We start from the raw sequence: 15366 nt of genomic DNA, 5'->3' as shown, positions 1-15366 counted from the left end.
ACCAGGTAATGGTCATACCTTAGGTAGACTGATTACTATATTCACCAAAACATCTCCTCAATCACTTTTTCAACCTTTTATTATCCCTCCCATTCTGTCTTACCTTGCAGTGAGAACTTGAATAGTACTTCTGAGGGATGAGCCAAAATCATGTACTCGTCTTGACAATAAAATTTCCTTTAGTTTTATGCCAGTTTCCCTGTAATTTTCAAGAATTTCGGAGTTTGGCCCGTACGTGGTTATAAATCTTCAATCAAAAACGAGAATGTTCTGGATATTTCAATTCTTAAAAAGGCAAATAGATTTGGGCTAATCTGAACTAGGTGGAACATTTAGGGAGGTATATTATCTGAAATATTTAGGTGTGGTTATTGATAAGTACTTAATGTCTCAATAACATAAAATTAAACAAATCATGAACCTAATATCCTTAGCGTCATCCAAACGGAGAGTCGTTTATATTTATATATATATATATATATATATATATATATATATATATATATATATATATATATATATATATATATATATATATTGGTTGACACATATATATACATTTACATATATATATATATATATATATATATATATATATATATATATATATATATATATATATATATATATATAGTCGTGTGTTGAAAACTCGGCTGACAACAAACATTTCTTATGAACAATGAAATTTGGGCACTGAATTCACAATATGCACGCGCCTTTGTTTTTTTCAAGTATGATATACACATCCAGGAGACATTCATATTTGAAGTCGTTTAACGTACAGAGACATTCACTACATCACATAAAGAAGATGGCAGTTGTCTTTTCAGGTATTATATTAAAAAAGATCTGGTGTGATGAAAAGATTTTTTTCATGTCAGTTTTCATTTTTACCAATTAATCATATCCAGTTCCCTGATAAAACATCTTTCGTGTGGCAGTGACGTAGTAATGCCTCAATCATTTCCTGATTAATTATCATTTCGGCTGAGGGGATTAAGAAAAAATGCAACGTCGAACATAATTCCTTTTTATTTTCAGTTAAATGTAACATCTTCGTCGATGTATACACCGAGTTATTTTTCGGGCTAAAGAGGTCCTCCTAATCTTCCTCTTCTTGTATTAATTGCTATCATTAGACATTAGGCATGAAGATAAGAAAATATTTCAAAGAGATAATTAAAACTTCTGCTAAAATTCTCTTTGAGTCTTAGACTCAAAGCATCCTGAGTGACTGGTGATTATCCTTGTGCACCTTGTGCTGCCTGAGCGTTCCTCTGCGCAGCAGCCCTCAGTTCTTCTGGAGTTGGGTACTGAAGGGTAGCACCTGGCTGGCACTCGTAAACGGGGCAGCAGGCTGGGTATGGCTTAGCCTGGTCGGCTTCGTTCTTGACTCTGCAGCCGGGAGATGGCTTCGGTTCAAAGCCACAGTCTTCCACCTTTTCGAAGAGTTTTCCTTCATGTTGAATGCAGGTGGCTTTGCCACAGAAGGGAGCCAGGGACCAAGACTTACCCACGGCCTGCGGTTGTCTCAGAGTGAATGCAATGCACTGGCCTGGAGCGTCTGTTAAAAGCATTTTTGTGAATATGCATACAATTAAGCTATAATTTATTCTACTTCAAAAATCAAGTAATCTGTCCTTCTTTTGAAAAGCTACATAAAATTCTTTGAGGAAGAGAGGGATCATTTCCTTTAGGGCAAAGTTTTTGACATTTTACGAAATATGCAAATGAGACAGGCACTAACCTTTGTTGATTTCAGCAGGTAGATTTCGAACGTTTGGTTTTGGCTGAATCAACAGTCTGGCTGAGAGCCACAGCCACGCAGAATGAGGCGACTACCAGGAACTTCATTTTGGCTGTAATGGGAAGGGAAAAATTCTTCAGCTGAAAATTTGAGTTTGACTCTGTAATGATTGCTGCATTTTATGAACTTTAGACTGTAAAGCCAACCACTGGGGCACTTTCGGTGCTGAAGACAGTGCAAAAAGAGAGTTTGAATGGCTGGACAGCAAAACAATGAAATCCAGAAAATCAACGAGATAAAGAACAAGGATCTAAAGGTGGAACTGGGAGAATACCCAACAGTTAGAGAGACTGGACAGCAAGATCGAAGAAAGGAAGTTTGAATAGCAGTGCTTACATCACAGAAAAAAGGAAAACATTTTTGCCATTCATGAATGTATCTACTATTTAGTAACTGGGGTTAGAATGCTCCCTTAGATGTTCTTATCTTGTTTTTAAAGCCCAGTATAACTAAACTAAATCTAAGATGGACAGGAACAACAATTCGTGTATATTAGTCCAGTGTAGATCCAAAAACCTTAATTTATTACGGATAAAATAGATTTTCATCCTTGTTTTATCAAATTAAACGTATCTATTATTTTAACTGGTCAAGCTGTGCTACTTCAATTTCTAAATGATGTTCATTAAAGGTTTTCAAAACGAACTTTATAAAATACCAGGATCTAACTTGTATTTTGTTCACATATAATTTTAATTAATATATTAGAGTTATCGTGAAATATAGACAAATATAGATGTTATACGAAAATGAACTTCAGCTGAATATTTTAGCTGACCTTACAGAATTCTTATCGCAGATGGGGTTGTTACTACGAAATAATTAAAACACCTACGATTGAAAGAATATGCACTTCTTACCGTGAAGTCAAAAGAATTTAATTAAAGTACATCTCATGCCTTCTCAGAATGTGTGAAACACGTAAAATTCCCATGAAAACCTCGGTCAGAGAATAACAAAGAATTTTCAGAAACGCTGAACAATAACAATTGGTTTGTGTTGTCATCTAAATCCTTACCTTGGGTCACTTTGTGCTGATGCTTTCAGAAGGACAGCTGGTGCTCAGTGCTATGGCCAGCAGTCCTGGGACTGTTTATATCCTACGATTGGGGAGGAATAGCGAGTTGCAAGGCCGTGCTTTATTTAACTTTTTTTTACTTCGCAAGGAAACGACCTTGCGAACTGGTCTGTTGAAAATCATTGCAGCCACATCTCTTTCCTTCGAGCCTTATAGATTTTTAGAAAATGAAACATATATATGTTAAATTATTATTGGTGTTCCAGTTTTAGAAAAGGAATATTTGTAAATCTTCGGCAACTGGAATTTTAGTAAAATTCCAAGGGGATCATAGTGACGAAACGTTATGACTCCAGATGCGAAATTGTGACTCGATGCAGAATTCCGCCAAAAACAGGTTTGTTCGTACCCATCCTAAGAGTATCGTTATTCCAGTCCCCAAAAAAGAAGAAGAATCAGAAGAAGAGGAAGAAGATGGTGAAAATCTTGCGTCAAAACTCTTTGTTAGAGCAAGTGTTTTGTGCTCTCTATTATTTTTTTTTAAAGTAACCGTTCTTAATTACAAAAAAAATCCTAGATATGATGTTGGCCTTAAAAAGTACAAAAGGAAACTAAATATGTCCAGATTTTTGTGCAGTTTGTAATATATTTTCTGTAATGGGTACATCGCATTTTTCAGTCTGGGAAATCAGCTTTCACTAAATTCAGCAAGATGAAATGAGGTGCATTTATTTTGTTACTTTGAAAATTCCCGCTTTCAGCTGCTTTCCCCAGCTCATAGAATGGCGAAAGCAAATAACAAAACGATCAAAATAAGATTATTGTCGGCAATTAGAAGAAAACAACCTTATACAATCGACAGAAAACAAAACCTCCATAGAAAGAAAATACTAAGACACTTGCTAGTAGTCGTCTAGAATCTGTCAACCGCTGATCTTTTTTTTTTTTTTTAATCGAAGAAATCTAGTGTGTTCAAAATTTAGGACCCATAAGAGGTGCCGTAGAAGTATCGTCGCTCTTTACTTCAGTGATGATGTAGAGAAAAGGAAATGGTCGGCAATAAATATATTTCTTCTTCGAAAGCCTGTACTTATGCTACTTGCATTTTTTATATCTTTAATAATTTCTTTTATTTTTTTTTAACTATTATTCTCATTTTTATAAATTATTCTTAAATTATGGATACCATTTTAACCTTATTCTCTGACTATAGGTATAAAAATACATCTTTGCTGTTTAGGAAATAATTGCCAACCAAATCAAACTAATTGTAAATAATTAAGGAAGACAAATTTCGTGGTTTAAATTTTTTCAAAGCAGTGAGAAGCACCTGATACTCCTCTGTCATCTCTGTATATAAAGCCCCCGTACCTCTACCCAAGCCCCCAAGTACATAAACTGAAACTCATGCGCTTACACAAACAGAAGCATACACGGGCTACAGACACATATACATTCATACATCCGTACATATATATATGTGTATACACACACACACACACATATATATATATATATATGGATATATATATATATATATATATATATGTATATATATATTTATTTTATAAGGGTGCATGTCTGTGTGCATGTACATATAAATGTATATATATATATTTTTATATATATATATATATATATATATATATATATATAACTATATATATATATAAATTATATATATTTTTATATATATATATATATATATATATATATATATATATATATATAAATATATATATATATATATATATATATATATTCATAATTATATGCTATAAGCAACTGTCTGTTGTCGTTTCCAAACCAGGCATCAACCTCGGCCTCCTAAGGAAACTCAGCATTTATCAATTATAATTTTTCAAAACAACCGGGTGCAAGTTATTCCCTTCATAAATATATATATATATATATATATATATATATATATATATATATATATATTTATACATAAAAAACTAAGTATAGCTTAGTTTTTGTTAGACCACTGAGCTGATTAACAGCCTCGGCCTAGGGCTGGCCCGAAGGATTAGACTTATTTTTACGTGGCTAAGAACCAATTGGTTACTTAGCAGCGGGACCGGTTTTTGACAGATTGTTGTAACGGAATCCGAACCACAAATTTTTAGCGAGAAATGAATTTCTATCACCAGAAATAAATTCCTCTAACTCTTCATCAGCCGGTCTTAACGGGAAAATTAACTCTGCGCCCATCGAATGACGGTCTGAAGCTCAACCAACTCCTCGTTCCTTGTTTGGAACAAAAATGGGCTCATATATATATATATATATTTTTTTATATATATATATATATATATAGAGAGATTCTTTCTCTAAAATGAGAGAGAGAGAGAGAGAGAGAGAGAGAGAGAGAGAGAGAGAGAGAGAGAGAGAGAGGGTAATTTCACGTATTTTACTGGTCACAGCAGTCCTTGAGAGGTCCATTGGCTTGAAGGGCACCTAATGAGAAGACTGTAAACCGCTTGGGGGAGGTAATACCCATAAATGGCGGATGACCCTTTTTCCTGAGGCCAATAGCAACCCCGGCTGCCATGTCACTCTCCTAACTCTAAGCTGTTGCCATAGTGTCAGTAGGCTGTACGACATGTCTTTCCTCTTTGAAATGCCAACGGTTGAAGGAAAAAACAGAAAAAATGAAGCCCCAGGAACTAGGGCAATCCTTTTGAACGGTTGTGAACCACTTGAAGGAGGAAACCCTCTCAGTGGCAAATGAACTGCTCTCATCTTCCCAATTCCTAATTAAGATCGATGGTTTGTTTAGTTAAAGAATAGAATAAGGGTACGCCATGTCTGGTTCCGTGACAGCTATTTAATATCTTTATAGATGGACTGTCGCGAGAAGTTAGTGAAAGGACATCGTAGATGTGGGTGGATAGCTGTGAGAAGAGAAAATGTTTGGTGATTAGATTAAGGAAAGTCTGATGTTTGCAGATGATACAAACTTCTCATTTGGGACTGTGATGAAAAACTGCAAAGATTGGTAAAAGAGTAAGGTTTTATAAGAGGTAAACGGGAACCAGGAGGATAGAGCAGAATATTATTATGGAGAGTAAGAGAATGAAAACAGCAGATTTGTAGAAGCATTTGAGGGTAAATATATTTGATAACCGCAGGATGAGAGAGGAGGAGCCATATGGTGGGTGAAGTGAGAAAAGTAGCAGGATGTATACAAATGGTTGAGAGGAAACTGGGAATCTCTAAGGAAGCCGAAGTTTGGGTAAATGGTGCTGGACAGAATTCCCAATATATGCACGCTTTTGCTTATGCACGCGTGATATACATATCCAAGTAACATAGGTATAAAAACTCGTTTAACGGCAAACCATTATATGAAGAAGATGGCAGAAGTTTTCTTTGCAAGTATTTGATGAAATTACTCTGGTATGATAATGAAGAACTTTTTCATGCCAGTTTTCATTGTTACCAATTAATCATCTCCAGCTCATTGACAAAACATCTTTCGTGTGGCAGCGAGGCAGTAATGCCTCATTCATTCTCTGATTTGTTGTCATTTTAGCTGAGGGGATTAGAAAAATTGCAAAGTCGATCATAATTCCTTTTTTTATTTTCAGTATAAATATAACCCCTTCGTCGAAATATTCACTCAGTTATTTTTCAGGTTAAAGGGTTTTCCTAACCTTCCTCTTCTTGTATTAATTACTGCCATTAGACATGAACATTAAAAAATATTCCCAAGAATTTATTCAAACCTCTACAAAAATTCTCTTTGGGTCTTAAACTTAAAGCATCCTGAGAGTCTGGTGATTATCCTTGTGCACCTTGTGCTGCCTGAGCGTTCCTCTGTGCAGCAGCCCTCAGTTCTTCTGGAGTTGGGTACTGAAGGGTGGCACCTGGCTGGCACTCGTACACGGGGCAGCAGGCTGGGTATGGCTTGTCTTTGTCTGCTTCGTTCTTGACCCTGCAGCCGGGAGATGGCTTCGGTTCAAAGCCACAGTCTTCCACCTTTTCGAAGAGCTTTCCTTCAAGTTGAATGCAGGTGGCTTTGCCACAGAAGGGAGCCAGGGACCAAGACTTTCCCACGGCCTGCGGTTGTCTCAGAGTGAATGCAATGCACTGGCCTGGAGCGTCTGTTAAAAGCATTTTTGTGAATATTGCATACAATTAAGCTATAATTATTCTACTTCAAAAATCAAGTAATCTGTCCTTCTTTTGAAGAGCTACATCAAATTCTTTGAGGAGGAGAGGGACCATTTCCTTTAGGGCAAAGTTTTTGACATTTTACGAAATGTGCAAATGAGACAGGTACGAACCTTTGTTGATTTCAGCAGGTAAATTTCGAACGTTTGGTTTTGGCTGAATCACAGTCTGGCTGAGAGCCACAGCCACACAGAATGAGGCGACGACCAGGAACTTCATTTTGGCTGTAATGGGAAGGGGAAAAATTCTTCAAAGGAAAATTTTGAGTTTGACTGTACAGCCAACCACTGGAGCACTTAAAAGAGATCCAGAAAATTAACGAGATAAAGTACAAGGATCTAAAGGTGGAACTGGGAGAAAACCCCACAGTTACACTAAGGATTAATGATTAGAGGGGTTGAACAGCAAGATTGGAGGAAGGATGTTTGATAACAGTAATTGCATCATAATAAAATGGCAGTAATTAGTGCCATTCATCAATGTATTTGCTGCTTAGTAACTGGGACCAAAATGTGCCCTTAGATGTTTTTATATTGTTTTCTGAATTTATGTTTAATTACATTAAATCTAATCGAGGTACGAAGAACAATTCGTGTATATTAGTCTAGTGCCGATCCAAAAACCGCGATTTATTACAGAAAAAATATTTCGCTATTTATGTTGTACTAAATTAAACGTATCTATCGCTTTAACTGATTCTGCTGTGCTATTACAATTTTCTAAATTATATTCATTAAAGGTTTTTAAAACGAAGACTATAGACTTCATTAGAAAATATCAAAACCTAATCTTTATTTTGTTCGCGTAGAAATTTAGTTTATTATACTTATAATGAAATATGGACAAAATACGAATGTATACGAAATGAACTTCAATAAAGTTATAGAAATTTCGTCACAGATAGTGGAATATGCTGACATATATAATTAATAAAATCGTACGTTTGAAAGAATCGGTGCTTCTTACCATGACCTGAAAATAATTTAGTGAGAGTAACTTTCATTACCTTCTCAATATATGTGAAACACGTAAAACTCGTATGAAAACCTTGTTATGGAATAACAATAAATTTTCAGAAACACAGAACAATAACAATAGGTCTATGTTGTCATCCTAATCCCTACCTTAGGTCACTTTGTGCTGATGTTTTAAGAACGACAGCTGGTGCTCAATGCTATGGCTGGCAATCCTGGGACTGTTTATATCCTACGATGGGGTGGTGGGGGGGGAAATGGCGAGTTACAAGACATTGCTTTATTTCCCTTTTCTTCTTTTGCAAGTAAACGACCTCAACCTTGAGAATTGGTCTGATTAAAATCATTGCAGCCGCATCACTTTCCTTCGACTCCTTAAAGAGTCTTAGAAAATGAACCACGCATATGTTAAATTGCTACTATTGGCATTCTTTTTTCTTTTTAGAAAAGGGATGTACGTAAATTTTCGGCAACTGGAAATTCTAGCAAAATTCCCAGGGATGGGAGTGACGAAACGCCATGACTAACGGCGAAAATGGGGTTCGAAGCCCTGGCAAAGACAGGTTTACTCTTCTTACCTTCCCTGTCGTGCCCTCCGGAATCTATCACTGAATCCCCGTCCCCCCCCCCCCCCCACAAAAAGAAGAAGAATCAGAAGACGAAGATGAACATCTTGCGTCAAGAACTTTTTTTTATGTAAGTTTTTATGCTCACCAATTGATATTACTGCCGTTCACATATCTTTTAGTAGACATCCATCGTTACAAAAATCCTTTATCATGTCATTCAAAATTACAGAGGGGAAACTAAAACTTTCCTGACTTTGGTGAAAGAGATAAGACATTTTCGGTAATTACGGATACGTTGCAGTTTTCTCGCTTGGAAATCAGCTCCTCTCTCCGTTTCCCTGTATGAAGGTAGTGCCGTCAGTGCACTTCATGTGGTGCACTGTAGGTATTACTAAGGGTTGTTTGCAGCGTCCCTTCGTCCCCTTGGTGAGTCCTCTTTCTTGTAGCTTGCTGTCCAACCACTCCTGCTCCCTGTTTCTGCCTGTAGCACTGAATGCATGAAAGTTCCCCAGTTCTAGGAATGGAAGGCCAAGCACTGGGGCCTGTGAGGTTTTTCAGCGCTGAAAGGAAAACTGAGAGTAAAAGGTTACAAAGGTGTAACAGGAGGAAAACCTCGCAGTTGCACTGTGAAACAATTGTTAGAAGAGGGTGGAAAGTAAGATGGAAGAAAGAATATGAACGGAGGCACAGTAAAAGGAATGAAAGGGGTTGCAGCTAGGGACCTAAGGGACTCTGCAAGAACCTTAAGGGACTCTGCAAGAACCTTAAGTAATGCCTACAGCGTACCACGTGAGGTGCACTGGTGGCACTGCCCCTCTGCGGGTCCCATTGTTAGGACTTACAGCCAAATAGGCTCTATATTACGAAAAGTCTTGGGTCGTGAAGTGAACCCATCATAAAGGAGTAGAGGAAAAAACCCCATATAGACTCCACTTTTCTAACCCCGCCCCCGAAGGGGGCGTGGCCACCCCCCCCCCTAATGATAAGCTCATGTACGTACGTGAGGCCTAAAAAGGGGCGGAGCAACGCCCCCAACCCCCAAAAGGGGGCGTGGCTAGCCCCTCCCCCCTCCTGATAAGCTCATATACGTACATGAGGCCTAAAAAGGGGGTGTGGCCTCCCCAGACCCCAAATAGACTCCACTATTCTGGTGGGCGTGGCCACCCCTGACCCCAAATCGACTCCAGTTGTATTATAAGCTCATGTACGTACATGAGCTCATATTAGGGGGCGTGGCCACCCGTGACCCCAAATGGACTCCGCATGTCTTATAAGCTCATGTACGTGTACATGAACTAATATATGTACATGAGGTGCAAAAAGGGTGTTGCCCCCTGACTCCACTTGTCTTATAAGCTCATGTATGCGTATGAGGTCGAAAAAGGAGTGGGTGCGTGGACACCTGTAACTCTACGGGAATGAAACCACTTTTCTGCACCCCGTGACGTCACGCAACTCTACGGGAATAAAACCACCAATTCAACCCCTGACCTCAAATTGACTCCACTTTTTCGGGGCGTGGCCACCTGTAACTCTACGGGAATAAAACCAACATTTCAACCCCCCCGACCCCAACCTGCCTCCACTTTGCCACACCCCCCGTGACGTCACGCAACTCTACGGGAATAAAACCACCAATTCAACCCCTGACCTCAAATTGACTCCACTTTTTGGGGGCGTGGCCACCTGTAACTCTACGGGAATAAAACCAACATTTCAACCCCCCGACCCCAACCTGGCTCCACTTTGCCGCACCCCCGTGACGTCACGTAACTCTACGGGAATAAAACCACCAATTCAACCCCTGACCTCAAATTGACTCCACTTTTTGGGGGCGTGGCCACCTGTAACTCTACGGGAATAAAACCATCCTTCCAACCCCCCGACCCCAACCTGGCTCCACTTTGCCGCACCCCCCGTGACGTCACGCAACTCTACGGGAATAAAACCACCAATTCAACCCCGACCTCAAATTGACTCCACCACTTTTCTACCTCCTGTGACGTCACGTAACTCTACGGGAATAAAACCATCCTTCCAACCCCCTACCCCAAATTGACTCCACCTTTCCTACCCCCCGTGACGTCACGTAACTCTACAGGAATAAAACCATCCTTCCAACCCCTGACCCCAAATCGACTCCATTCCTAACCCCCGTGACGTCACGTAACTCTACGGGAAACCCTTCATTTGAACCCCCGACCCCAAATCGACTCCACGCTTATGCCCCCGTGATGTCACGTAACTCTACGGGAATAAAACCACCCCACCCCAACCCCAAATAGACTCAGTTCACTGCTTTTTGCGACTCATGTCCCCTTTAATTGTTTTCAACGTAACCGGGACGTTTACCTCCTCCTCATATAAAATCTCTAAATTAATATATGCACATCGCGAATGTAGCCTCTATCAACTTCTCTCTCTCTCTCTCTCTCTCTCTCTCTCTCTCTCTCTCTCTCTCTCTCTCTCTCTCTCTCAGCCGTTACATTTTGCTTAGATATTCGGAGTATCATGATAAAAGGATATTTGGCGACTGACTTCAACCTCATGTGAGACATATATTTATCAGTTTGATATCTCCCCCAATAACCGACACACGGATGAAACCTGACCTTATCGCCATATTTGCCAAGCTGACTTCACCCTCACGTGAAATTTTATCTATCATAGAATTTGAGTCATAACCTCCATACACTACACAAGTTTAAAGGCAAACACTTCAATTTGTTTATTTATTAATACCGAGTTTGAAAGAGGTTAAATGAAAAATCAAATGACAGACGGAATTTCAGTTTTGTTTATTTATTAATACCGAGTTTGAAAGAGGTTAAATGAAAAATCAAATGACAGACGGAATTGTTATTTTATATTTGTAACCAATGCTAAATACAGGGAATGAATTAATATTCCATACAAATACATACATTAGAAAAAACTATATATACAAACACGAACGCGATAATATACGCATTCGCTTTTCCAAAAACAATACTTCAACGAAACACACGGCTACTAAATATTTTCTAACCTGTTCCTTCACATCACAGCCTCAGTATATACCACATACATCTACTCCAGCACTTTCCCGACCGTTTATCAAAGACGACGTTTCATCTAACACCTCAAAGCTTTTAAATTTAGCTAACAAGTTTTTCATATATAAATCTTCCACGCACCTTTCCTCCAACAGGGATAAATTCTTTTTCATTATAGCCACGCAACATATTTTACTAGTTTTGCTCATTTCATCACTGAATGTAGCTAACACAGGTAAATATTGATTCAACCAAGTCGTATTAACACGCCCGCTTTGACCGATGCCAGCGGGAAAGATAACATACTTGACAAAGTCATACGATGATTTAGATAATTCTTCCTTCAATTTCTTGACCGAAGAAAAAAGTGGTTGAATCTCATCTGCTTACTATCTCTGGCCAAACGATCGGCATGATCTTCATCTTTGGAATAAGCCACGCTCTTTTGTGCGTATTCGTTCTCTTCAATGGGGGCGCCGATACCGTATTGTGTTAATAAGGTAGCTATGGTAGGGAGATCAACTTCATCGTTGCATTCCCAAGATGTGATATTTTCAGGTCTTTTCACAATGGCGGAACCTTCAATACCCTATCACGAGGACATGCATATGATGCACCAGTGCGAGAATATCGAAAACCTGCCAACTCGGCATACGGATAAGCACGAATGACGTCTGCCACCACACCGTAATTCCTGCATGTGACACAATTAGTGGCCACTACTAAACACGTGTTCCGCTTCCTGAACATATTTTCGGACAAGTTCCCGAAAACTAACTTGCACGAGGAGGTTGATGAAGCCATGGCGAGAGTCCACGTCTTGATGTGATAATCCTTCAAGAGATAATGAGCTACCCGAGCTCCCTGCCTTTATCACAATCACCGATTACAAACCAGTTGTGACGAAGCATCAAGTCTCTCTCCCTCCCAGCCATGATTCACACACACACGAATAAACAAGTCTTATCATTCCCTCACGCCAAAGGTCATCCACACATATGACTCATTTTATCAAAATCAGTATCACTCCCAGCCATGATTCAAGCTCACACGAATAAACAAGTCTTATCATTCCCCATGCCAAAGTCATCCACACATATGACTCATTTTATCAAAATCAGTATCACGTGACTAAACAGCTCCGGCATCATTGTTCCTAAAATGTTAATAAGCCACCCACGCATCCACCATGCTTCTGTTTCGTTTCTTCCTCACAACCGCCATCTTGTTTTTCCCCTCCCCTCCTCCTCCTCCTCCTCCTCCTCCTCCTTTTCCCCATATTTCGCCACGTTTCGATTTGTTTTTTAATGGCTATATTCCTTAACATCCAATCTTTAACCCCGGCCATTTCTATGAAGTAGTGATAATTCGAAATATTATCAACGTGGGTTTTTTTATTCCCTTGAAATTCTCGAGCTATATCTAAAATATTATAACCTGCGAGTGGATGAGTTAAATCTCCTTCTTCATTCCATTCAACCGTGTTAGAATCTTGTAAGTGCTTAACAAAAGCCGTAACATATGACTTTTGAGGTTCTTTAAAAAATATTGGAATAATACCTGTTAAATCGGGATTGCTTTTTTTTATGAGTCATGTCCCCTTTAATTGTTTTCAACGTAATCAGGGGCGTTTACCACCTCCCTCCAGTCACTGCACCTACACTTTCTATAGGAGGAGGAGGAGGAGGAAGAGGAGGTCCCGTGAGCGATATAGCTGGCACAGACAGTTTTTGGATATTAAGAGGGACGTGTCCGCTACTACTAACAGCTGTCGTATCCAACTTGCCAGTACCCTCCAGGTTATTAATATCACCATCACAAACCTCTTTTCTATTCATTAACCTCTCGTAGGTAATGGCAGGGATAACGTAAAACTCCTTCATTTTCAATTAAAAAGACTTCCTACCAAACTCGCTGCAATAGGTAATAACGCTGATAGAATAGCCCCCCTTTACGACTTTTCAGTATATTTTTCTTCTTAGATATGGACGTTGTTTTCAAGGACACAAGATGAATTTCTCGTCTACAATTTCTTAAGTGTTTAATAAACTTCTTATCTTGAGTTAGATTACCACAAAGAAAATTTCTAAAAATTTCCAGGAGCGTAGCCACCAAACCACCGTTTAAGATGGGAATGACTTTACTTCTTTCACTGGGTGATAAACCAGAGATGAATAAAATAAAGTTTTTATTTTTACGTATTAAAGGCTGCTTACGGTTCATATCCGTTCAATTTGAGATTCATCAACCCAGGAATTGAATTGTCTCGGATAACCTTTCAATGAACGTAATATTGAGTTTTATTATTTTTCTTCCTCCTTCCCAGAATAGTGATATCATACGTTTCTGGTAGATTTGTGGAATTAATTCTTCACGATAAAATGCACCCTTTATTTCTTCACCCGCTAAATCTTCCAAGAAGTATACGACTGGATTTTGCGATGTATCCACTTTTCGGATTTTAAAATTTCTAGAGTATTTTGAATTGTGTATCCCTCCTAAAAATTGCGTTCCGACGCTCATCGGCAATGCGTACAACGTCTCCAACATTCAAGAGCGAAATGGTGGGAGGATTAACGAGAACAGCCTTTTTTATACATACTCGAGAATTGACGTTCAATGTCATCTCTAGCCGTTAATGCGTGAACCTCTTGCGGGTGCGACCCAAACTCCTATGGGGTTGTGGTTGTAACTCTGAACAATGTCACGCAAGACGTTAATGTATTTTAAGGTATTCTTATGTGTGAGATATCTATATATCCGACTTTTAATAGTCCTTATGACTCTTTCAGCTATAGAGGATTTGATTTCTCTCGAATAAACGCTATATAATTTTATATTTTACTATCTAAATATTCTCTGACATGTTTGTTATAATATTCTCTACCCTCATCACTATTCAAACGTGAAATTCCCGAAAATTCGGTAGATTCGATAACCTTCTTCAAAGCGCGACGCATAGTAACACCATCCTTCTTTTTCAAGGGAACAATTTGTAGATATCTGGAAAACACGTCAATAAAGACCAGCAAATATTTAAACCCATTATTATACCGAGCTAATTTGGACATATCGGCTAAATCGGTGCTCGCTATTACTCGCGGTTTTAGGTGACATGATTTTTCTTCTGGGAATTTTTCGAGTGACTTTATGCAGTGTGTAAGACTTTTGTCCACGCAAGAATTCTTTAACATTTTCACGTGTAATTTGGCTATCCAGATTTTCGCTACCCTGAATAAAGAGTTCACCCGCTGAAACTACCCACACCCCGTGCATCTCCGTACAAAGTTTTTAGCAGTTTTATCCGTTCTTTATCCATATTGGTAAGCTATTTGATATTCCGTTTCACCCAGAATATTAGTTCGGAGCTGTAACAGTTCAGGTGTTGACGGAGCGAAGTCTACTAACAAATAACCGTAGCGGTTACGTGATAGGGCCTTTTTATATATGTCCGAAAAGGCTGAAGCTTTTTGACGGCCGAATAACTGCCGACCTAGAGTTTCAATTTGACTAAAATCACGATTTTTCATTAGAATATAATGTGAACAATTCAGGCTTATACTTCTACTAAACTTGCCCGAATGAAACATATTCTGCGTTATGAATATAACTGAAATAGATGAATGACGTCCCGCTGTGAAGGCGTTAGTGACAAATTTATTATCACTAGCCTCGAGGAAACAATCGTCGAGTATGAATAATAGACCTTTATTAACCTCTGTCTCCCCCTTTTCAGCGTAATCAAAGGGATTTAAAATTTCTTTGGATACTTTAAATTTGGGAC

At 38.7% G+C, this 15366-nt stretch overlaps 1 protein-coding gene across 2 annotated transcripts; it reads right to left on the bottom strand.

Annotated features, from left to right (window-relative positions):
- Nucleotides 1–1036: 1036 nt before the first annotated feature.
- On the bottom strand, nucleotides 1037–8168 carry LOC136839733 (uncharacterized). Of its 2 annotated transcripts, none has more exons than XM_067106075.1 (3): nucleotides 8129–8168; nucleotides 7118–7228; nucleotides 1037–1564 (listed from the first exon to the last, which is right to left on the bottom strand). In XM_067106075.1, the coding sequence occupies exons 2-3, from the start codon at nucleotides 7221–7223 to the stop codon at nucleotides 1242–1244; spliced, it is 429 nt and encodes a 142-aa protein (XP_066962176.1). In that variant the 5' UTR covers nucleotides 7224–7228; nucleotides 8129–8168; the 3' UTR covers nucleotides 1037–1241. The 2 variants fall into 2 exon arrangements, with proteins under 2 accessions (XP_066962176.1, XP_066962175.1); XM_067106074.1 differs by lacking the exon at nucleotides 1037–1564 and adding an exon at nucleotides 6413–6934.
- Nucleotides 8169–15366: the final 7198 nt, after the last annotated feature.

Source organism: Macrobrachium rosenbergii, chromosome 6 (assembly GCF_040412425.1).
Source record: "Macrobrachium rosenbergii isolate ZJJX-2024 chromosome 6, ASM4041242v1, whole genome shotgun sequence".
In the NCBI taxonomy this organism is placed as follows: Eukaryota; Metazoa; Arthropoda; class Malacostraca; order Decapoda; family Palaemonidae; genus Macrobrachium; species Macrobrachium rosenbergii.
Note: the sequence above shows the minus strand (reverse complement) of the source record. Positions and strands in the feature narration are given on the sequence as shown.